Source organism: Solanum dulcamara, chromosome 9 (assembly GCF_947179165.1).
Source record: "Solanum dulcamara chromosome 9, daSolDulc1.2, whole genome shotgun sequence".
Classification (NCBI taxonomy): Eukaryota; Viridiplantae; Streptophyta; class Magnoliopsida; order Solanales; family Solanaceae; genus Solanum; species Solanum dulcamara.
The window spans coordinates 14,345,124-14,371,364 of NC_077245.1; the positions used below are offsets into that span (position 1 = coordinate 14,345,124).

The 26,241-nt window shown below is 34.9% G+C and overlaps 1 protein-coding gene and 1 pseudogene across 1 annotated transcript; one reads left to right on the forward strand and one right to left on the reverse strand.

The window, feature by feature from the left end:
* Nucleotides 1–8,431: 8,431 nt before the first annotated feature.
* Nucleotides 8,432–18,949, reverse strand: LOC129903554 (pathogen-related protein-like; annotated as a pseudogene).
* A 4,768-nt stretch (nucleotides 18,950–23,717) lies between these two features.
* Nucleotides 23,718–24,803, forward strand: LOC129903175 (agamous-like MADS-box protein AGL62). The gene has a single exon (XM_055978677.1). It carries the CDS (start codon nucleotides 23,878–23,880, stop codon nucleotides 24,559–24,561), a length of 684 nt encoding a protein of 227 aa, XP_055834652.1. The 5' UTR covers nucleotides 23,718–23,877; the 3' UTR covers nucleotides 24,562–24,803.
* Nucleotides 24,804–26,241: the final 1,438 nt, after the last annotated feature.

The following is a 26,241-nucleotide window of genomic DNA, read 5'->3' on the forward strand; positions in this document are numbered from 1 at the left end:
TGGTTAAAAAAAAGAGTGCAGCACGTATTTACTCCCCTTGATGAGAACATCACTTAATATCTCGAAGATGACTCATTCTAATTTTATATCTCAGTTTCTCAAAGATTGAAGTTGGCAATGCATGCGTAAACATATCTGTTAAATTGGCACTAGAATGAACTTGTTGGACATCTATTTCACCCTTCTTTCGAAAATCATGAGTAAAATAGAATTTTGGTAAAATATGTTTTGTTCTATCTCCTTTGATGTATCCTTCCTTTAGTTGAGCTATACATGCAATATTGTCTTCATACAATATTATTGGAACGTCACTTTTCAAAGAAAGGTCACATGTTTCTTGAATGTGTTGACTAATTGATCTTAACCAAATGCATTCTCGACTTACTTCATGAATGGTTATTATCTCTGCATGATTTGAAGAAGTGACAATTATAGTTTGCTTTGTTGAACTCCATGATATAGTTGTACCACCACATATAAATAAATAGTCTGTCTGCGATCGATCTTTACGGGAATCAGATAAATATCCTGTATCTACATAACTAATCAATTGTGACGTGGATTCATTTGAGTAAAACAATCTCATATTAATGGTCCCTCAGAGGTATCTGAGTATATGCCTAATTCCATTTCAGTGTCTTGTGTTGGAAAAGAACTAAATCTTGCTAACAAGCTTGCAGAGAAAGCTATATTTGGTCTAAAATTGTTGGCAAGATACATTAATGTACCAATTGCACTAAGATGTTGTATTTCAACACCAACAAGATCTTCATCATTTTCATGAGGTCGAAAAAGATTTTTATTAATGTCAAGAGATCTCACAACCATTAGGGTACTCAATGGATGTGCTTTATCCATATAAAATCTCTTTAAAATATATTTAGTATATGTTGACTGATTGACAAATACTCCATTTTCAAAATGTTCAATTTATAGACCAAGACAAAATTTTGTCTTTTCGAGGTCTTTCATTTCAAACTCCTTTTCAGATATTTTACTGCCTTTGAAAGTTCTGCAAGAGTTCCAATAATATTCAAATTATCAACATATACAACTATTATGATAAATGCAGATCGAGACCTTTTCTTAAAGACACAAGGGCAAATTGAATCATTTCTAAATCTTTCTTGTATCAAATATTCGTTAAGACGATTGTACCATATTCGACCTGATTGTTTCAACCCGTATAAATATTTTTGAAGCTTTATTGAACAAGTTTTTTGAGAATTCTTGTATGCTTCAGATACTTTGAAACCTTCAGGATTTTCATAAACATATCGTGGTTCAATGAGCCATATAAATAGGTAGTGACCACGTCCATTAGGTGCATTTTAAGCTTTTCATGAACTGCCAAATTCATGAGATACCTGAAGGTAATTACATCTACCACAGGGGAATATGTTTCTATATAATCAATGACAAGCCTTTGCAAAAATTCTTGGCCTACAAGTCGTGCCTTATATCTTACGACTTCACCTTTTAAATTTGGTTTATGCACAAAAATCCATTTGTACCCCACTGGCTTGACACCTTTAAGTGTTTGGATTATTTATCTGAAAATTTTACGTTTTTCAAGTGAAGTCAACTCTGCTTGATTTGCGTCCTTCTATTTTGGCCAATCATTTTTCTATCTACATTCAGTGATAAATTTTGGTTCAAGATTCTCATCTTGTTGCATTATTTCAATGGCAACATTATAAGAAAAAATATTATCGACCATTTCGATTCCACCTTTTTTCTGTTGAGATATAACTTATTAAGATCTCTTCATTCTCAGTATTTTCAGGTATTGGACCTATTCCGCAGTGTCGTTATTTTTTATGTCTCGAGGCTCTCTCGTAGAAATCTCTTTCATATTATGATCATTTTCTTCTTTTCTTTTTTGATGATTTTTATCCTTAAAACCAATTGGTCTACCACGTTTCAAACGTGGTTTAGACTCATTTGCATTGATAGTTTGTTCTATAGGAACGTCAACTCAAATTGGATAATTTACATCTGGAACATGAGATTTAGTAACCCGTGGAAGGTTAGTAAATGTATCTAGCAGTTGATTTGAAATATTTTGCAAATAAATCATCTTTTCAATCTCTTGTTCATATTAATTTGTTCGAGAATCTAAATGAGATAGTGATAATGCATTCCAATCTATCTCATTTTCCAACTGCTTATGTTTTTCCTCTAATATTGGGTATTCAGATTCGTCAAAATGACAATCAACAAATCTTACCGTAAATAAATCTCTAGTCATATGTTCCAAATACTTTATAATAGAAGGAGATCTATATCCAACATATATTTGTGACCTTCTTTGGGAACTCATCTTTGTGCGGTGTGGTGGAGCAATTAAAACATATACCGCACATCCAAAAATTCTAAGATGGGGGATATTTGGCTCCTTCCCAAAAGCCAACTCTAATAGGTAGAATTCATGAAAATTTGTTGTCCCTATGCGCACAAGTGTTGTTGCCTGAAAATTAGCATGCCTCCATACCCAAAAAGGAAGTTTTGTCCTTATTAGCAATGGTCTAGCTATTAACTGGAGGTGTTTAATCAATGATTGTGCTAGACTATTTTGAGTATGAACATGAATGACCGGATGCTCAATTGTTATACCAAGTAACATACAATAATCATTAAAGGATTGAAATATAAATTCACCAACATTATCAAGATAAATTGTCTTTATTGCATAATCTGAAAATTATTCTCTTAACCTTATAATTTGAGGTAACAATCTCGCAAAAGCCATGTTGCGAATTGATAATAAGCATACATGTGACCATCTTGTAGATGCATCTATCAAGACCATATAACATTTAAATGGTCCACATGAAGAGTGAATTGACCCACATATATCACCTTCTTTACATTCCAGAAATGCAGGGGATTCAATCCCAATCTTAGTTGTTGATGGTTTAATAACCAGTTTTCCTTGGGAACAAGCAACACAATATAATTCCTTAGATTGAAGAATTTTTTGATTTTTCAAAATGTGCCTATGTGAATTTTCAATAATTTTGCGCATCATATTATAATCGGAATGACCCAACCGGTAATACCAAATGATAAAATCATTATGGTTAATAAATTTTATATTTATCATAAGATTCATCATAACAACATACATTACATGATCATTTTTTCATAAAATAGACAAGAAAGGAGAAACAAGAAATTAGGCATACACACAATAGTAAAAGAGGTCAAAAATTCATAATTATAATAATAACTTTAATAGCCTACAACAACAACAACAACAACAACAACCCAGTGAAATCCCACATCGTGGGGTCTGGGGAGGGTAGAGTGTACGCAGACCTGACTCCTACCAATGTAGGACGGCTGTTTCCGAAAGACCCTCGGCTCAATAAAAACATAGAACAAGGTCAGACAAGAATATTAGAGTAAATAAGTAGATGATGAAAACGGTCCAAACAATAGTATAATCAAAGCACAAAAAACAGTAGATATTATTATTGGATAATAACATAAATACCATAAATAACATACAACAGAGTACAAGAAATCATAGTGTGCCAATATGCCTACGAATAAGGGAGAATAAAACCACTATGTACTAGCCTTCTACCCTAATGTGTGTCCTCCACACCCTCCTATCTAGGGTCATGTCCTCGGTAAGTCGTAAATGCGCCATGTCCTGTCTGATCACCTCTCCCCAATATTTCTTCGGCCTACCCCTACCTCTTCTGAAACCATCCATGGCCAGCATCTCACATCTCCGCACAGGTGCATCTGGGACTCTCCTCTTCACATGTCCAAACCATCTCAGTCGCGTTTCCCGCATCTTGTCTTCCACCGAGGCCACTCCTACCTTTTCTCGAATAGCCTCATTTCTAATTCTGTCACTCCTGGTATGCCCACACATCCATCTCAGCATTCTCATCTCGGCCACCTTCATCTTTTGCACGTGGGAGGCCTTAACTGGCCAACACTCCGCCCCATATAACATAGCTGGTCTAACGACCACTTTGTAGAACTTGCCCTTAAGTTGTGGTGGCACCTTCTTGTCACATAACACACCGGAGGCAAGCCTCCATTTCATCCATCCTGCCCCAATACGGTGTGTGACATCCTCGTCGATCTCTCCGCTGTCTTGCATGATAGAACCAAGGTACTTAAAACTACTTCTCTTTTGGATGGCTTGGTCCCCGAGCCTAACTTCCGCGCCAACCTCTTGTGGTGTCTCACTGAACTTGCACTCTAGGTACTCTGTCTTGGTTCTACTCAGCTTAAACCCCTTAGACTCCAAGGTGCGTCTCCAATCTTCCAATTTAGCGTTAACTCCGCTACGAGTCTCATCGATGAGGACTATGTCGTCCGCAAAAAGCATACACCATGGCACCTCACCTTGAATTTGTCGCGTCAATCCATCCATCACCAAGGCAAATAGGAATGGGCTAAGAGCTGATCCTTGATGCAACCCCATCATAACTGGAAAGTGTTCTGAGTCCCCTCCTACTGTCCTTACCCTGGTTTTGGCACCCTCGTACATGTCCTTGATCACCCTTATGTACGCTACAGGTACACCTTTAGCCTCCAAACATCTCCATAGTATCTCTCGTGGGACTTTATCGTAAGCCTTTTCCAAGTCGATGAACACCATATGCAAGTCTCTCTTCCTCTCCCTATATTGCTCCATTAGTCTCCTCATAAGGTGGATCGCTTCTGTAGTTGAGCGTCCCGGCATAAATCCGAACTGGTTCTCTGAAATAGACACGCCTCTCCTCACCCTCATCTCTACCACTCTTTCCCACACTTTCATAGTATGGCTTAGAAGCTTAATACCTCTATAGTTGTCACAGCTCTGGCTATCCCCTTTATTTTTGTAAAGCGGGATCATGATGCTCGATCTCCATTCTACGGGCATCGTTGCCGTCGTAAAGATGACATTAAATAACCTAGTCAGCCATTCCAAACCTACCGAGCCCGCACTCTTCCAAAATTCTCCAGGGATCTCGTCAGGTCCGGTCGCTCTTCCCCAGCGCATCCTACGAACAACATCCTTAACCTCATCGAACGTAATACTCCTACAACCCCCAAAATCGTGACTCCTTCCTGTATGTTCCAAATCTCCCAACACAATTTCTCTGTCCCCTTTGTCATTCAAAAGTTTATGGAAGTATGACTGCCATCTTTGTTTGATAAGGGTCTTCTCTACCAATACTTTTCCGTCTTCGTCTTTAATGCACTTCACTTGATCCACATCGCGTGCCCTTCTCTCCCGGGCCCTGGCTAGCCTGAATAATTTTCTTTCCCCACCTTTCTCTTCCAGTTCAGCATAAAGACGTTCAAAAGCTGCCATTTTTGCTGTTGCAACCGCCAACTTCGCCTCCTTCCTCGCTATCTTATACAGTTCTCCATTCGTCCACTTCTCCACCTCATCCTTGCTCTCCATCAACTTAGCATACGCCACCTTCTTTGCTTCCACTTTCCCTTGCACTTCTCCATTCCACCACCAGTCCCCTCGATGCCGACTACGACTACCTGTCGAGACTCCTAGCACTTCCTTTGCTACAACCCTAATATAACTAGCTGTCCTATCCCACATATCGTTCGCATCCCCACTACTATCCCAGGCCCCCATATCCTTCAATTTCTCTCCCATCTCAAGGGCCCTAACCGTTGTCAAACTCCCCCATCTGATTCTAGGTCGTTCTTCCCCGACCCTCCTCGTCCTTGTCATCTTTATCCCTAAATCCATCACTAAGAGCTTATGTCGGGTTGTAAGGTTGTCGATCGGGATGACCTTACAGTCTTTGCACAAACCCTTATCATCCTTCCTGAGGAGTAAAAAATCTATCTGAGTTTTAGCCACTGAACTACGGAAGGTTACCAAGTGGTCCTCCTTCTTTGGGAAACTCGAGTTGGCTATCACTAACCCGAAAGCTCTTGCGAAATCCAATAGTGCGGTTCCTCCTCCATTTCTGTCCCCAAAGCCAAAGCCCCCATGCACATCATCATACCCTCCCGAAATAGATCCGATGTGCCCATTGAAATCCCCTCCCACGATAAGCTTCTCAGTAGGTGGTATGCCTCCCACTAACTCGTCCAACTCCTCCCAAAAGCGCCTCTTATCCTCCTCGCATAGGCCCGCTTGCGGCGCATAAGCACTAATAACGTTCAACGTGATCCCTTCAACGACCATTTTAATCGACATCATCCTATCATTGACTCTCCTAACCTCCACCACCTGATCCCTTAAATCACTGTCTATTAAAATGCCTACCCCATTTCTATACTTCGATTTACCAGAAAACCAAAGCTTATACCCGTCTACCTCCTTAGCTTTAGAGCCGACCCATTTTGTCTCCTGGACACAGGCTATATTAATCTTCCTCTTCTTTAGAATCTTAACCAGTTCTATGGATTTGCCCGTTAACGTCCCAATGTTCCAAGAACCTATTCTCAGTCTAGACGCTCCTTTAACCCACTTACCTCTCCTTACCCTCGTCCCCGTCCATGAGCGAGAACATGACCCTAGTCTATCATCACTATCCAAAGCCACGAAAATGTGTATGAACTAATAAATTATTTGGGGATTTAAAATCGACAAAATGTAACTACAAGTATATGAACAAAGGATAGAATATAAAGATATAAAAACCGGAGGTACCAACTCCGGTAGAAATGAACCTGGTTGCCGCCGGAAAATACTGCTCACGTCGGAATAATATTCACGTCGGCGTAATTAGTTTAGTTGCAGCGGTTGTTCGTTACCGGAAATACAGATCTGTACACCACTGTATGGCAGAGGAGAGGAACAAATTTGCAGCGGCACAAGAATGGTGTCGAAGAAGAGCTTCTGCAGAAATCTGGAATTCTATCTCAAAATCACTAGCAGGATATATGACAATGGAAAACTCACAATTCGATATGACAGAGTGATCGGAAAAGCAAATTCTTGAACTAAAAATAAACACCAAGAAATTAAGAAACAGAAGGCGGTAATAGCAGTAAAGGGCAAAAATTCAAAAGTTTAATAAAATAAAACACTACTTAAAATATATGTAATAATTATTCTTAAAATTCATGATCCACAGGCCATCCTTTGAGGCTCGCGGATTGAGCCCATGAGGCTGACGGACCAAATGAGGTTGGACTAAAAAGACTCATTCCTAAATCAACCCCACTTAATTCAAGGGTTAAGTTGGGCCGGCCTCACGGGCCAAACCCATTTTGAACGCTCTAGAAACAGGATATAGTGAAAACAAATTATTGTGGTGGATAAGATATAATGGAAATAAATTGTGATGGTAGATAACATGGACATATATTATTTTACAACAGATATACATATTGTGATATTGGTATTTTAAAACAGAACACATGAAGTAATTACTAAGGTTGTAAAAATGTATGGGAAAAGGTATTAGGGTTGTGGTTCCTTAATTTGAATAATGCAATTGGATATATATTAATGTATGTAAGTTTGAATAGTCTTGGGTTATGAAATAGGTGGGGATTAATTTATGTATTATAGTCTATTTTACAACTACAGTAGTGAAGTTACTCTATTTCAAATACAATATTAGTAAGGTTCAAAGTTAGTAAGATGGTCAAATCATTAGAAACTTCATGTTAATCCAAATAATTTTCTTTCTTCTCTTTTTTTGTACAATTTAATTTTAAACATGTACAAAACTAGATGAAATGATGAAAAGTGTTACCAGTAATTATTTTTTATAGTTAAAGTAATTTTAAATTGTATAAATAATCTTAATTAAAGAAGACATTCTTTGACTCTCAAAACATAATGGATTTTTTGGGGGGTTTTCGTTCGTGGTTCGTATCTGTATTAGGCCATAATTAAATTGAAATCCACGCTTGTCATAGAGGAGAGGCAGATCATAGTGATAGAATACAAAGAAGGACAATCTACATATGTGTATGTCAACTACGGGACATAAAAGTTGTGCAGGAAGTCCCACATTAGAGTAAAACGCTTCCGAATAAAGTTGACTTGGACTAGAATCTGATACTTTTGGTTAAGAATGAAGAAATATTTACCACTCACTACAGTAAAAACAACTTTTAGCGATAATAAATATACGAATTAACAAAAAATATTAAATTATTTACCAGCACTAGTTAATTGTCATTGGATCCAATATCGCTATAGGCTTTAGGAACATTTACAAAGAGTGCTAATTGTCATTAATTAATTGCCACTAAAATTTTTTTTTTGTATAATGACTCCACCACAACTATTGTTTATTTAAAACACTCTCTAAGAAAGGCGACTAATGAATCTTTACTTGACTGTTGAAGAAACATTAATAAACTTCAAAAGGAAAAATACACTTTTGCACCTATTTCTATTAAACTTAAACATGACCATAGACTTTTATCACACGTTCAAATGTATCATGTAACAACAAATCTTGAAAGTTGTTGCTAGTAGTTTATTTTATTTCATGAAAGGGCATTTTGATGCATCCAATGCCATCTCACTTGTGGATTCACCATTTCTTTCTTCTTTCATAAGTGGCCCAAGCAATTCTCCTCTATCAAAAAAAGAACTCTGCCTTAACAATCTTGTTATTCTCTTTGTCCAACTGTTTCACAACACAACATAATTCAATTAATTTTAAAATATAATTTTTTTAAAAAAGAATTAAAGACAGGAAGATGTTTTTTTGGTAAGTACTTCAAAAATGCCAATCCCAAAGAGCTCAACAAGTTGTCCAGTTGAAACATGTCCTTTAAATGGACCTTCCATGTAACCCCAATGCTTAAATTTGTACACAATTTCTGGTGGTCCTGAATAAACATGGAGGACTTCGATCGCGAATCTTAGTTTAAATATGGATCTGTTAGAATATGTTAAAATATATTATGCCTTTAATAATATATTTTGAATATATTCTAATTAATATTGTACTTTTGTATTTATAGCAAACATATATTTAGGTTCCTTAGTTTTAACTATTAGTATCAATCTTTGTATTTAGCATATCTTGTAATTTGTATCTATTGACCAAGTTCAATGAAATTAAGCAAGAAATTCACTTCCTTCATGGTATCAGACTAGTACGATCTCCTAATCCTAGCCTCATCTCTTCTTCTTTCTATCTCCTTTCATCTCTTCTCATGGCAGATTCGCCCAAATTTCATCTCGCTCTCACCGTCACTAATATTAAGTCTCTCATACCCATAATATTAGACAATGAGCAAGGCTTGTATCATTCTTGGGCTACTTTGTTCATCAATCTTGCTAGGGTTTATGATCTTTATGATCATTTGGTTCCACCCACGGAAGCGTCGGCTTTGGCTGCCAAATCTACGACCAAGTCGGCTGATCTGGCTCTTTGGAAGCGTTTGGACGCTGTTATATTGCAATGGATTTACACTACCATTGCTCCTAATCTTCTTCTAGCTATCCTCAAATGCAATGACACAGCAGAGGGCGCGTGAAACCATCTTGAATCACTTTTTCAAATAATAAAGCCTCCCGAGCCACCCATCTCGAGGAGGACTTTACGAATGCTGTTTTTGAAGGTTTTACCTCAATTGACAGTTATTGTAATTATTTATAATCTCTGGCGGACAGGTTGGCTGATGTTGATGCTCCGGTGACTAATAGTCGCCTGGTTTTACGTCTTACTAGCTCCCGGAGGCGTATAGTGGTACGGTGGATTTTATACAAAATCAAGAGACATTGCCCCCCTTTGAAAGTTGTCGTTCCAGGTTGAAAATGGTTGAGCATACCATAAAGGTTCGCCAAGCTCATGAAAATGGTGTGTCTGAAAGTTGGGCTGATAGTGCTGCCATGGTTGTCGTACCTTCTTCCTATTCGAATGACTCCCCTGCTAGCAACAAAAGAAACAAAAATAATAAAAACAGGAACAATTCAAAATCAAATGGCAAGAAAAAGGCAGCTCAACAAAGCCCAAGTGGACCCAGTCTAAGTCAGCCGCCATATCAGCAGCACCAGTGGCAGCCACGTCATCAAGGCCCATCATCACAGTGGCAGCCGAGGTGGCAGCCTAGTTGGGGAGGTTGGACAGTGCCTCCTTGCCCGTTTCCTGCATTCCAGTGGCAGTCAAGGCCCAATCCAAGGGCCCAACGCCCTTCAACCTCTGGTAATGAAGTTTGTAGGAATATGTTATAGCCACCACCAAGCTTTATAGCTTCTTCCGGTGTTAGCCCTTTCCTTCCTATAAAAATTATTAGAGAAAATTCTCCAAATGGTCATGTCTTGAAAGAACACTGAGAAGCAACAACACAATCAAGGAACAAACGATAACAATAATAATAATAATTACATCTCAATCCAAATAAGTTAATGCCGTCTATTATAGACTTCTGTTATCTCACAATAGAAGTTCTCTACATTTTCTACTGGCATATGTACCTATGACAAAATCAAAAGACCACAAGGAGACAATGCTCAAATATATATATATATATATATATATATATATATATATATAGCAAGCGTTCTTTTCTAATAAGAATAACTCTTACATTTAGGTCACGTTTGGTGTACGGATAAAGGGAGATAATCTTAAGATAAATTTTTAGTACTCCTTAATCCCCCATTTGGTTATAAAATATTGGACAACTTATTTCAGGATTAATAATTCATACTGGATAATTTATCCTGGCCTCTGAGTGGAATAATAATCCTGGGATAACTTATCCTGGATAAAAAGGTTAAAAATGACAAAAAATACCCCCTCAAATCCCACTTGTCACATCTTTTACAGTTATGAAGGATATTTTTGTAAACAAACAACTTATTCTTAGAAATATTGCATAATGCTTTGAATACAGCAAACCAAACATTCACTAAGAAATAATACTAGGAGAACTAATCCCAACATAAATCTTCTGATTCTGAAAATTATACGTTAATAAATCTCATCAAAACTTGTCTTCAAATAAAGCGACCTAGGTTACTCTTTCCCCCCCCCCCCCCCGTATTATAATAATGAAGGCAATGAGACAAAATGTAACAAAAGAGTACCATTGAGACTCTTCTTGAACTTTGTTGGATCAATAGATTTCATATCATTAGTGTTGTGATTCTCTTATCACTATAAAGAATATTTAGCAAGAAAAATAACTCTATTTTACAAAAATAGAATTACAAAAAATTTACACTAATAATTTCTCTCTACAAAAACCTCACCAAACACTATCTTCTTCTCACAATCTTTTCCTGGTTTAATTTTTTTATATTAATTTACAAGTGAAACATAAGGCTCTATTTATAGCCTTAAAAATATGGTTGGTGGCTGAATTTTTCATTCAACAATGGAGGCTTCAATGATGGTAGTTGATGCCTTCAACAATGGTGTACACCTTCTAAAATTGCGTGCTAAGAGTCAGAGATTTGTAGCTTCTAGAATGGATTGGTGGGCTGCTGAACATATCAATTTTACTTCTTCAGCTGCATTCCAACACAGCTACTATATGAAAGTTATTTCAACTATGTCTCTGCACAGCTCTAAATTTTTTTGAGTGACCACCTTTGTCAATATGTCTGTTGGATTCTTCTTCATATAGATCTTCACTAGTTTCAACAGTTGTTGATTCATCACCTCGCGTATCCGGTGATAGCGAATGTCGATATCCTTTGTCCAAGAATGATACATTAAGTTTTTGCTTAAATCAATAGCACTTTGACTATCACAATGTATCTTATACTCAGTTTGATTCATCTCTAGTTCTTGGAGAAACCGCTTTAACTACAATATTTCTTTACCAACTTCCGCTATAGAAATATACTCTGCTTGAGTTATGGATAGTGCAACACACTTCTGTAATTTTGACTGCCATGATACAGCTCCCCCTGGAAAAGTATAAAGATATTCTGAAGTTGATTTTCTACTATTAGGATCTCTAGCCATATCTAAATTTGTATAGCCTTCCAAGACTGGATCAGCTCCCATAAAGCACAGACTTGATTTTGAAGTACCCTTAAGATAATTGAAAATCCACTTAACTGCCTCCCAATGTTTTTTTCAAGGGTTAGAAAGAAAACAAATCCCCACACCTACCGTATATGCAATATCTGGCCTCGTGCAAACCATGGCATACATCAAACTTCCAACTGTTGAAGATTATGGAATTATGGACATCTCCTTAATCTCATTCTTGGATAAGGGGCATGACCTCTTTCTCAACTTGAAGTGATTTGCCAAAGGAACACCTATCGATTTGGCATTACTCATATTGAACGTTTAATCACCCGTTCAATATTATTTTCTTGAGATAGTCATAACTTCTTGTTTCTCCTATCTCGAGTTATCTGCAATCCCATAATTTGTTGAGCTGGACCTAAGTATTTCATTTCAAAGGACTTAGTTCTTTCTTTAACTGTCTAATTTTTATTGTATCTTGTACGACGATCAACATGTCGTCCACATAAAGTAGAAGTATAAGAAAATTATCATTCGAAAATCTCTCAATGTAAACACAAGGATTTGAAGTAGTCCTTTTATATCCTTGACTTACCATGAATGAGTCAAACTTCTTGTACCACTACCTCGGTGCTTGCTTCAAGCCATATAAGCTTTTCGTAAGCTTATAGATGAGGTTTTCTTTTTTGTAAACATCAAAACCTTTCGGCTGCTCCATATAGATTTCTTCATTTAGATCACCATTGACGAAATGTTGTCTTGACATCCATTTGTTCAAGCTCTACTTTCAAACTGGCTATCAATCAAAGGATGATATGAATTGAAGTCAATTTTACAACTGGCAAAAATATTTCATCAAAGTAAATTCCCTTTTTCTGTAGGAATCCTTTGACTAAACCATCTTTCCGCTGGCAACTTTCTTGAGCTTGAATACCCATTTGATTTTAAGTGCCTTTTTTCTTTGTGGAAGTTTCACAATTTCATAAATGTTGTTTTTCTGTAAAGAGTTCATCTCTTCGGTCATTGATTTTAGCCATTTTCTTTATCCTTATGAGATATAGCTTCATGGAAACTCTCTAGTTCTCCATCTTCAGTAAGCAGAATTTCTTTAGATTCTGAGTATCGAGTTGAAGATTATCAGGTGATCCAGAAGACCTAATCAACAGGATTTAATTGGGAGGAAGATTGCAAGAAAATGTCAGAGGAACTGCCTGTGATAGGAAAAAGAAAACTTGATCAGATAGTTTGTATGGGGCATTTTCCAATCTTCTATTTCTTTTTTATTGAATTTTAGATTTTTTAAAAGGAAAAAAAGCTATCCTAAGACCTAAAAAAGAAAGGTTGAAATTCATCCCTCTTTTTCCTGTATTTGACTAGTAGGGCTAATGAACGACCCTTTGATCTATGTTGTTCCAAGTTCAGTCAGGTCTGATTGGAAGTTCAAAAATGAGTGGAGCGAGGGGCTTTAGAGGAAAAAGGGGGGCGAACTTTAATTGAAGTAGGGGCAGAGCTCCTCTCCTTACAGTCAAGTGATCCGACCTCGTTTAGATTGATAAAATTGTTGATTATTGGCTTCAAAAGGTGTAACATCATCATTCCCTTGTGATGGTTCTGTAGCTTCTAGAAGGGTTTGTGCCTCCCCCTGCCGAACATCTTTTTGTTTTGCTTCTAGTACTGCTTCATGCTCCCTCATGCTATTTGTGGTAAACTGCATTGGTAATGGATTTGGATTAACTTTCTGGGCACTAGAACTTCTTTCAGGAGACATTATGGGATTTTTAATATATTTTATTGTCTAGTGTGTGGGACTATCTTCTCATGTCGAATCCCTTATCTCTTGAAATAAGAATCTAACTCCTTGGAAGTATACTCACCTCGATTATCTGAGCGAAGAAATTTTAATTTCTTTCCCGTTTCACGCTCTACCATGGCATGAAATATCTTGAAATAGTCAAAAGCCTGGTCCTTTGTCTTTAAGAAGTACACCCACCTTTTCGTGAAGCATCACTAAAGTCAGAAAATACCTATTATCGTCAAGTGATTTCTCCTCTATGGGACCACAAATATCAGAGTATACTAGACTGAGTAACTCTGATCTTTTGGTTTAACAAAATGTAAATGAGACTCTATTTTGCTTTCTGAATAAGCAATTATTAGAAGGGTCTAAAGCAACATTCTTGTTCATTCTGATAAGCTGCTTTTTTGTTAGAATTGATATCCCTTTTTCACTCACGTGACCAAGTCTCTGGTGCCACAGGTTTTGAGACACCTCTTTTTTCATAACATTGAGACTATCTGAGCATATTTTCACATGAGTTTTATATAGGTTGCCACAAATATATCCTCAAGCGAGAACTATAACTTCTTGCAGCAATTTTCATGTGCCTTTTCCGTAATGACTTTCATAACCCTATTTTTCAAGAGCTATACTTGATATTAGGTTTAGCCAAAAATCTGGCACATGACATACATCCTTTAGTATCATTGTACTCCCGACATTTATTTGTATTTTGATATCATCAATTCCAACTATCTCACAAGAATAAGTGTTCCCCATCTTCATTGCTCCAAAGTCTCTTGCTTTGTATGTTGTGAAGAAATCTTTTCGAAATGTGGCGTGGTATGATGCTGCAGTATCTACCACTCATTCGTTGTCTTCTTGACTTGAGACATGAAGGTATGTCTCTTCTTGGATGGAATAAATGGCTACCTCTCCGTGGGTTGTGACTAATGCATCTCCATCCTTCTCCTTCGATTGTCCATTCTCCTTCTACAATTTTTTGCAGTTCTTCTTTAAATGACCCTTTATTCCACAGTGGTAGCACTCATATGATGGCTTCCTACCATCTGTGGATTTTTCCCTATTCTTGCTTCTGTCTCTCCCCTTATCTTGACTTCTTCCTTGTCATCTCCCTTTTTCTATAATAAGGACATGCGACTCATCATGATCGATGTCCTTTCTTCTGGCTTCTTTATTAAATAAGACATTTTTGACCATAAACATGGTCAGATTTCTACTAGGAGCTGAATTACTGAGAGAGACTACTAGCGTCTCCTAGCTATCATGACGAGAACTAATAAGTAGTAAAGCTTGTATCTCACCTCCGAGCGACATGTCAACAGACAATAATTGATTTATCAAGCTTTGAAACTCACTGATATGCTCGGCAACTGAACTTTCGTGCTTTAACTTCAAATTTACCAAATGCCTCATCAATAGGGATTTGTTCCAAGCGGTCTTGGCTTGATACATCCCTTCTAACTTTATCCAGAGGGCATATGCGTCTGTTTCTTATGCAACATGATGAAAAACGCTATTGTCAATCCATTATCGAATTTGATCGATAGTTTTCCTGTTTAATTTCTTCCCTCTGCTTCTTTGGTGGAATCGGGGTTCTTTCCTTTTTTTCTATGGGATCATACATATCTTTACAACTGAAGAGATCTTCCATCTGAGGTCTTCACAATATGTAATTTGTGGCAGTAATGTCATGACCCAAGCCTAGGGCCTAGACGTGACATGGCGAATGAGGAACCCGAAAGTACCTCAAACAAGCCTCTTAGCATTCTTTTAGCCTTTCATAGGTAATGATGATAAATAAACAAGCGAAAATCATAATAAATCTTCAACTTACATATGTCCAACAATACCTCTAACTATTAGATTTAACGGGGCTAAGACAAGTCCCTAGCTCACCCTCAATCATAATAGAAGAAATTCCATAGTAAAATATCTTAACATATCATAAACTAGAAAGATAAAGGAGTATTGTTCCCGGAACATGGGAACTCACCAAAAGTAGTCTTCAATGGAATATCAACTAGCCACGTGGAGGAGAATGAGGAGGAGCACTGATCCCTACATGGTGATATCATGTAGGCAAAAGAGTATGCGTTAGTACTTTGAATGTACTAAGTATGTAAGGATGCATGAACATTAAGAAAACATTAAAACAATTATGTAATATGGAACATAATTTAATGTATGCATAATAAATCATATATATATCCTTTAAAACATTTATTTTGTGGGAAATTAACCATAATCGATATTTAAGACCATGCGAGCTATTACATGGAATCCAACATAACCCCCTACGTTGGCCGGGGAGACTACTTGCCAGGTAGAACTCCGTCAACTTCATTCATTTCTTTAACTTTAACTTTAAGGGCTATTTATGGATCCATTAGCCTAAGCCTACAAGGGCTCCTATGTTGGCACATAGTTAATGAGACAAGGGGTTGCTACTAGGATTCCCTTACCGAATCCCACCTCAATGCCTCATTCGGTGCTAAGTCAATCCCACGGAATAGTTTAATACTTCAAAATATTCATAGCATAATTTGAGAATTCAAACATCATATTTGGTAGAATAGCTCATTAAAACATTTGATAATTCAAATATGCAAGAATTGTCCTTATTGCATAAAGAATCCATATATCATTTGATCATTCTTTTATTTCATAAGACTCCCTTTTTGATCATAGATATTGCTTTCATAAACATTTATTTGGAGTCAAAGCTTTCAAGTCAAACTTTATTAAAAACATAGTAAAACTAGGTGGGTTCAAATCACTTCAACTTGCAAATATGTATGTAAATAAATATACATAAATACTTTGAAATCCATTAATTAAAAATCATGCTTTAAACAACCCACCATGAATTTCAAGAACCTTTAAATAGATAAATAGAGGAATTACTTGTAAACCATCAATTCATACATATGAAATTATGTTGCATCTAAATAGAGCAATAATCATTAGTTTAACCATGATTCATACTATTAAGTAAAATTAAGAATTACCATAAGAAAATATTACTTGAAATCAAGAGACTTAATTGAAAGAGTTTTTGGACTACATGGGTGGAAGAACCCATGGATAAATACCCACATAACTTAGAGTAGAGCTTAAAGAAAATAAATATAATTTATCATATAATCAAAATAATTTAGACATGAGAGTGGAAGAAATACTCTCATTGAAGCCTTACATATCTGGAAACCGAAGCTTTAGTTGGTACCGGAAGACTTAATGACCACTCTTGAGTCCTAGCTTCTCTCCTTGCCGGAACGTTTTGTGTACTACCCGGAATATATGAATTACCGAATAGTATTTCTTCACTACTAAGAACTAAAACTATATTTGAGAATGTGTAAAGAAGTGTATAGAGAGAAGATTTGCTTGAGAAAGCTTGATGAATAAAATGAGGAAATAAGGTGGGTATTTATAGGTGGGAAAGAGGACCTAACAATAAATAAAATAATTATAAATAAAAATCTGAAAATTTAGTGGAATATATTGATGTCATGGATGATGTTAAATGGAGGACAATTTATGTCATGAGTGATGTCAAATGTATCTAAATCTTTCTATGGTAGGTGAAATGAGTTATCTTTGACAGAATACTCTTTTTGGGAGCTACGTTTGAATAAGATAAATTCCTTATTAGGATTTGGTGTCTTCATAAGAATTGTAGATATGGAAGTCTAGTTTCATATCGTTCAAGAATCAACCAATTTGGATAAACCTACAATGAGATATGAATTTTCTTCTATAAACACTCATTTCCGTCACAGCATCCTACCTTACAAAGATTAATTTATTTGACCTACTTAACCTCCGAATCTTAAAATATGGTCTTCATAAATGTTGTAGGTAATGATCTTGTGGTTACTCAAAAATTTGAATCACTCAATTTGGATATTCCTATGAAAAGTTATGACCAAAATACAGAGGCTGTATCATGTTTAGGCAAAAATTGAAACATCGTATACAACGTTTTTAGGGGATGTTACAAGTAAGCTTTATCATAGCTCCAGATGATGATGACGACTCTTCCATTATATCTTTAAAATGGCTTAATCAAATTTTTGGAGCATTATCTCACCAAATGGAACTCACCAACGCATTTGAAATGATGAAAAATGGTAGGATAGACTTTTCTTGGGTCAAAATTGGGTCTCCACATAATTTTCAAATTTACACCAAACTTTTGGGGTTAAATTGAAAATATACTTAACGTTTGGGGCAGAACTATAATTTTAGTAACTCCAGGGTTTATTTCATAAATTTTAAAAATTTTATGGTAATTGTGGTGCTGACTAGGCGTGACATGGTGTCTACATGGCAAGGTGACTGAACAAGAAAATGGCTCCACGTGGCCGCTTCTGATTGGTTGGAGTTGGAAGATGTGGAAGGTACTGTTCACTCTCTTCTTCCTCTCAATAGAAACCAACGATAACATTTTCGAAGAAATGCAGCTCCAACTTGAAATTTTCGTGTTTCGGTATCTGTCGACGAACACAGAATGAAAGGCTCTGATACCACTTGTTGTGATTCTCTAATTACTATAAAGAATATTTAGGAAAAAGAACAACTCTATTTCACAAGAATAGAACTATAAAGAATTTACACCAACAATTTCTCTCTACAAAAACCTCACCAAACACTCTCTCTTTTTCTCACAATCTCTTCCTGGATTGTATTTCAATTTCTCTGGATTGATTTTTTTTTGTGTGTGTTAATTTACAAGTGAAACATAAGGCTCTATTTCTAACCTTAAAAATATGGTTGGTGGCTGAATTTTTCATTCAACAATAGAGCTTCATGGATGGTGGCTGATGACTTCAACAATGGTGTGCAACTTCTGGAGTTGTGGGCTAAGAGTCAGAAATTTGCAGCTTCTGAAATGGGTTGGTGGGTTGCTGAACATATCAATTAGGATCTATTTTGTGAACTAATTCTATTTCCCAAGTCTCCAGTAGCCTCTTTACTTTTTCTTTAACTGATCCTTCAGGCCATACCTAGAGATATAAAAAGGTAAATTCAGTATCTATTAGTATAACATTGAACTTCTAAAATTTGGGAACTACATGAGTGGGTAGAGTGGAAAGGGATGAAAAAGAGAAGATACATGAGTTCTTTCTTGTTCAAAGAGCTTATCAACAACATCATAAGTAGGAGGTCCATTTCTCCATTTGGTGTTTTTGAGCTCTTCATTACTCAAGTAGTCTCTGTATTTGCCTCCCCCTCCTACTACTAAACTTGCCATTTTGATGTAGCTAAACAATCTTTCAGAGGAGGCTTTATATGATAAAAAAAACTGACCTAATACTAACAATGTCTCAATCAAGTTTTTGCACAGATTGTCTCTATTTTGGAATAATTTTTAATTTTTTACCCTCAAATCGTGGTCTTTAAGTTTTGTCTCTATTTCTCATTTAATGAAAAATTGTGGGTCAAAGTATACTTAACTATGACCTAATTTTACAAGGCATATTGTCAGACATTGTGCAGTATCTCATTCGCAAGACATATGTTTAGAGAATTTTTGTCTAGTGTAAAGTTATAATAAAGGTTTTGTAGGAATAAGTTATGGCATAACTTTATGAGTTGTGAAACTTTATGAAGTTCTGTACGAAGTGATTAAGTTATGTCTTGTATTAGTTTCTTGCAAAAAAAATTTTGTTCCTTTGGATGTCGAAGATATTTTCAAACACTCTTTTGCTGCTTAAGATATTAAAAGACAAAAATTAAAGACTACTCCGAAATAGGGCATTCGTGCGAATGACTGAGTCTTAATTGGCTTCAATCTAGTCAAATTAATAGAATCTAGTCATTTATTATGGAAGTGTCGTGGAAATAAGGCGTACTTCAGTTAAAACTATATAGGATAGTTTATGGATTTAATTGGGACCTCCAAAGAATTGACTTGTCTATTGTTTATTTTGCCATTTTGATGCTAACTGAACAAGCCTTGTGGATAGGATTTATATGATCAAAAAGCTTAACCTAATAAAAGTCTTGTTCAATGGTAAGATCAATCATGTGTTTACCAACATGGATTGTGGTGCAGTGATAGAAATTTTTCATTTTTAACTAGAAGTTTCGGGTTCGAGCCCCTGGGTATGAAAAAAATCATGTTGAGAGTGTCACCCCTGAAGGGGTCAATGCGCAATCCAAATTTAGTCAGGACTACATGGACTCCAGACAAGGGGTGGAAAAAATATTTAAAAAAAAATAATCATGTGTTTGATGAGTGCCTCCAAATAAAACTTCTCAGTAGTATTGTATTGACTTTTCCATCTTTTATTTTGATGTTCATGGTTTTTTGAGAAAATATAGGTGGAGAGTGGAATTAAATTTGAACTTGAATTGTGACTTGTTGAAGTGAAAGTGCCAATATTATTATATTGACGGCCTTATCCATCATGTGGTGCAAATAGTCAATCACGATCAATATTTCAACATAATACACATTATATAATCAGTATATCTATAATTAATGTATATGCCACTATTATACACATTAGCCATATATACATCGACCAGCCACCATTATACCCCTTCAATACCATAATCACAATAATAATAATAATATAAAAAATGGAGAAGAAGAGGTAATTGATTCACCAGTTTGCTACTTGAAACTCTTTTTTTTTTTCGGTTTGTAGATCAGAAGGACCTTTTCTCTAACGAATGAGTTTACAAAACACATTTCAAACCTTTCCATTACACTTAAAAGTTGGATTGGACTAGCATTTTGGAAACTCTTTAAAATGAAGGGTTGGGCTGGATTGAGATTCTTAACCTAGCTGGGATTGAACTGAATTGGATTGGACCATACTTTTTTTTTAGTAGCTCTACTTAATTGTTACTCCCAAGGCATAAGCACTTTTATTTTTTTTAAGAAAACAACACAAATCACACTAGTTTAGGTTGTAATTATGTCCAGATACACTAGTTTAACAAATTACCTTTGTATCATTGCTAAATACATGTATCTAATCGGGTTCAAATATATGTATCTTAGATACATGTGGGTCAAATTAGGTGTAATTTATTCCAGATATATTATATACAAGTGTGATTTGCATGTATTTGAGATACACAGACTCTCTCGCTCGCCTCTCTCTATATCTCGCTAGCCTCTCTCCCTGTGTATATGTATTTTAAAATGTATTTGTGAGTTTCGCATGTTTTATGTATTTATATATTCGGTATCAATTTCGTGTATCTGTACATCCAATTAGTTTAGAGTATATGTAATTAAAGTATAGAGAGATTAAGCAGATATAATAAAGGTGTTTGTCTAACTAAATAATTTCTCCTTTTTTTAAAAGGATTGCTATACAGTTGATCGATCGGTTGAATTTAAACCGAATAAATAAAAAACATATAATCTGAGTCCAACACCCTTCAATTTTGAAGCACAATTTATTTAGAGTTACAGATACATCAAACATATGATGTTAAACACACCAAGCATAGGGATTTAAAAGTAGTACATTTTGATACAAGGAATAAATCCAAGTATCTATATTTATTTAGGTATTTATGTATCAAGCACAAATTACCACCCATAAAGTTACGGGAATACACTCATCCCCACAGCCATCGCCGCATATCCCAGAAAACGGCCCACAAGTACACACTCCATTCACCTTCCTTCCAAATATTGCCATTTCTTTCAAATCCTGCTCTTCCCCACTTGAACGTGCAACCACTATAATAATTTAAAAAATCACATTTTGTTACTTAGTCCATGAAAACATGAATCGGCAAATCCACTTAAACTAGCTAGGGTGGGTTAATGGCCCATCTAGTTATTGATTAACCGACCCCATTTATTAATTTTGTCCAGTTTAACCCATACAATTCAGATTATTTGAAGGTTGGGTTGATTTAAGTTTTGAACTACGAGAAAATAAAAGTTTTATTTGGTAATTAAATAAATTATAGAATAGGAAAAGAAATAATGAATTTTTAACTTGGTAAGAATCCAACATAGCTCAAAAACCTTTGAGTGGATTAGTAACTTGTCCATCTATTAACTCAATTTATTTTGACATGCTCATCCCTTACTCACAAATACATTTCATGAGAATATGTCTCCACAAACTAGGCCATAAGCCCATACTTGCAAAGGTCTTAAATTTTGTTTGTTTAGTATATCTTGACATAACTCATTTCAACTCAAGTAATTTTGAACGAGTTAACAACTTATCCATTTATTAACACGGGCATTTTGGCTCGTCCAAATTTAGTCCAAACCCACTCATTTGACACTTAATTACAATTACATGGGAAATGTCTCAACAAACGTGGTAAATTTATTTGCTTTATGTATGTAACTTGTAAGAAGGAAAATAAGGTTAAGAACTTGCAAGATGCATCAAGAAAAAGGATAAGCAAGAAACCCAACTTAGCAGTTGAACCTCTCTCCATTATTTATTTATTTTTACTTTTCTTACCTTTAGCTTGTTTGGTGATATATATCTAACTAGAAATAGAATCCTATGAATTTATAGATGTGAGTTATGCTTCTCTTTTTTGTTTTTCCGGTTAGCTAATGCTTTTTCTTTTCTTGTAATTAAAAATAGGCCTTGAGCTTTCAAAAACTGACAAAAAAGTTGTCTCCAATAATGCACACAGTTTTTCCTTCCAAATATTAAAACCAATTAAGAGTGGTCCTATTTTTGGATGTTATGATGAATATTAGAATCTTGCATACATATGTTTAAAACGTTGGACAAATTAAATATGCAGGGACTCCATAAACAAATTGATTAACAGTACCTGCTATTAATTAAGAGTGGTCCTACTTTTGGATGTATTTAATAACGCTAAAGGCATAAATCTCTCTGAACTCGTATCGTAAAATAATGTTATATTTGATTGGTCATTAATAACTTAAGCAATACTGAAAATATTAAATTCATATATATATATATATATATATCAGATATGAGCTTTAAGCTAATACTTAAAGTTTACTTTGTTATAATATGATTTTTAAACCTTTTAAGTAATATATAGATTTTAACTTTCTTAAAACAATTAGTGTGATAGCAAAATTAGGCTTGTTCAAAATTGAAATCGATAACTCGAACCAAAAAAAAATTATTGGTTTATCGAAAATGGGTTATTGTTTTAACAATTTTGGAAATGGTTTTAATTTTTTTTAATTATCGTGTTATCGATTCTTAAGGTTTTTACTTAACGGGCTAACTGATAATTCAATAGTAATTAAATTAATAAATTATATTTATACCATTCGGCTTATAAAGTCCCCGACTTATAGCTTAGTTTCATACTTTTATTGTTGACTATCTCAAATCCTCAATTATTCTACAATGTATCAATGTTTGCTTTTATCCGAGATGCAATTGTATAAAATGTGTAAACTTAGAGAGTGTCGACTTACCCACTGGATTATTTTTAGTGATAGGTATGTTCCGTTTAATTCACCTAATTACCATGTCAAAAATAGAGCAATTATTTCTTGCAAATGATAGTTCGACTCTATTTTTAAAGTTTTGTAATGTAAATATATGATATATTTGATTGTATGATATAGATAAATTTGTAAATTTGAGTAATTTTGCTAGTTTTGAAAAATTGAAGGTATAAATTATAATTATTTAAAATGCATTCAATTTTAAATATTTTTTTATAAAAATATGATCAAACACAATTTTAATTTTAAAATTTTAAAATAAAATAAATAATATTTAAATTTTATGACCAAACATATATTAAGTTTTATACAACTTGAGAAGCCTATTGCGCAACTATCTAAACGTTAAAGGGGTCTAATCATGTTTTTGTAAATCATTACTTTTTTAACCTAATAAATTTTTGAAAAAAGGATTAAGCTTACGAGAAAATCGTATGCATATATTTTCTTATTATTCATTTTTCCTATAAGAGATTTTAATTTTCCAATTAGTACCCAAAATATAGGAAAGTTCCCCCAATAACTCTCTTCCTTTCCTATTTTAGGAAAACTAACTCCTTATTATTATTCCTATAATAATACTTTCCAAATTTGTAACCCAATCCCTCCCTACAACTCCAATTAAAACTTGTAAATAAAATCTTCTCTGATTCTTCAATGTAAAAACATGTTATATACCATCTCTATAAATTATAAATCCCAAATTTACCAGCCATAATAATTAACCTTTTTCTCCCACTATGAACATTAATAATACCAACGCCGTCAACTCTCCCGCCGTCACCGTTAAGAAAACTCAAGGGCGGAGGAAAATCGCAATCAAACCAATAGCAAATCAAAACAGTAGGCACGTTACCTTCAGCAAACGCCGTTTAGGTCTTTTCAAAAAAGCCAGTGAACTCTGCATTTTAACCGGTGCTGAAATTGCTATACTGGTTCAGTCTTTGAAACGACAGCGTTTATTCACCTTCGGTCATCCCAGCGCCGACGCCGTCATCGATCGGTACCTCACCGGAAAATCATCGTCATCATCATCAGAAGAAGAAGAATCTGCCGGCGATAATCAGTTCAACTTTGTTCAACAGAGCAACGAATACTATTCTCAGATCTGTAGAGAATTGGAGACGGAGAAGAAGAGAAAGGAGATTATTGATGAATCGAAGATGGTGAATGGTAATAATGGAGATGGAGGAGGATTCTGGTGGAATGAATCGACTGATGATATGGGGATTGAGGAACTTGAAAAATTTGTGAGTGCATTGGAAGAATTGAAGAATAAAGTAAATATGAGATGTGATGAATTGAGTATGATAAATAGTTCTTCTTCAATGCCGGCGTCTACTTCAACTATGAATCAGGCTATTGATTATTGTGCTTCCATTGTTCCTTTTGATTTCAATTACCCGGGAAATTCCCAATTATGAACCATTTATTTCGCATGATTAGTTATATTTGTAATAATATTGAGGCTCCCGTTGTTTTTTGGATTAGTAATATCGGAATAATTATTTTGAGTTGTGTCGAATGAAAAAAAAAAGTTAATTGCTCAGTGACAAAAGAAGCACGGGCGGGTGTGCATCGGATCATTTTCGCCTAAAATTGCTCCGCCCATGCAAATTAAGGAGAGGATGGAGGGTGAGAGCTAAAAACCTCTCCCTTTAACCGATTTTCCATGGTTTAATGTGCATTATTCGAAATTTAATATGATTGTAGATCATGTTCACTTCTAAATTTCATAATTATATATGTGAATATACGGAGAACTTAAATATTTCTATACCTTGTTGAGCAGAAATTTAAATAGGCGATAAGCGATTTAAAGCATTGCTTTTCATGAGCAGCCCCGCCCCCTGATCAGCGCGGAGGAGCATCTCAGCAATATTTCAGAGAAGTGAAAATTGAATCAAACTTTTAATTTGTGTGGTTGAGTTTATATGATTAATATACTTTTAAGTATTGTGCTTTTAACATCTACGTACCTGTGAATTGTAGTCAATATAATTGAATTGCAGGTATACTAGAGTGTTTGTCACAGTAATGTTGGTACATAAGTTTGAATTTTTGATATTGGCAAGATTGTTAGATGAAAATTTCATCATCATATGTTGGTAAAAGTGGAGAAATAATCATGTCTCACCTGATTTTTGGTATATGCTCGATAAATGAAATCAAAAGCATTAAACAATAGTATCTATATTTGTTTTCAAAGTCATGTAAGCTTATTTTGTTACTACTATGTTTCCATAAAACATTATAAGTGTTTGGTCACTCCCTTATAAGATGACGATTCTTTTTCCTAATTCGGATATAATTATTTGATTATATAAAATCCATAATATCTTATACGATATAACCAAAATATCAAACCAGAAAAAAATAAAATATTCCACATTCTTAAAAGCATCTTTTTTCAAAAGGATTCACGGCATGTTATATATGCCTTAGTTTCTTCATTTACCATTGAATTAAACTACATGCATGTTTCGTCATCATGGGCGGCTCTAAGGCTCGGCTAATGAGGCATGGCTCCAAAAAATTTGGAGGCCCAAATTTTCTTTAAATTTTATTATTAAATTTATTATATATCAGATAATGTATATAAATAAAATTATTGCAATATAATTTTTATTATTTATTTAAAGTTATTTTGTATCAATAAGATCATAAATAATGATAATTTTCTTCTCTTATTAATTAGTATATTTTTTTCATCCTTCAATTTATTTATTTTTCTATAGGAATTAAGTTATATACATTGACAATATAATGAATTTCCTTTTCAATCTTCTCTACATGAACACAAAAGCATTCATGCATTGGTCTTCTTTTCGTTTAATTCAATATATTATATTAATTTTTTATAATTTATTTAAATATTCACTAATGAGTGCTACTTAATAGAATGAACTACAATTATCATTAAACGGATCAGAAATTTGATCGAAGGTGTATATATTTTTGACACTATCCATGCTCAAAACTTCAACTATTACGTTGTGTATGCTCTTTTTTTTTTCTTGTTTATGATGATAGTCAAATCAAAATTTCAATTTGAGTTTCAGACCTCAACATCGATAATCCACCAACTTATTTCTTGTGCTCTT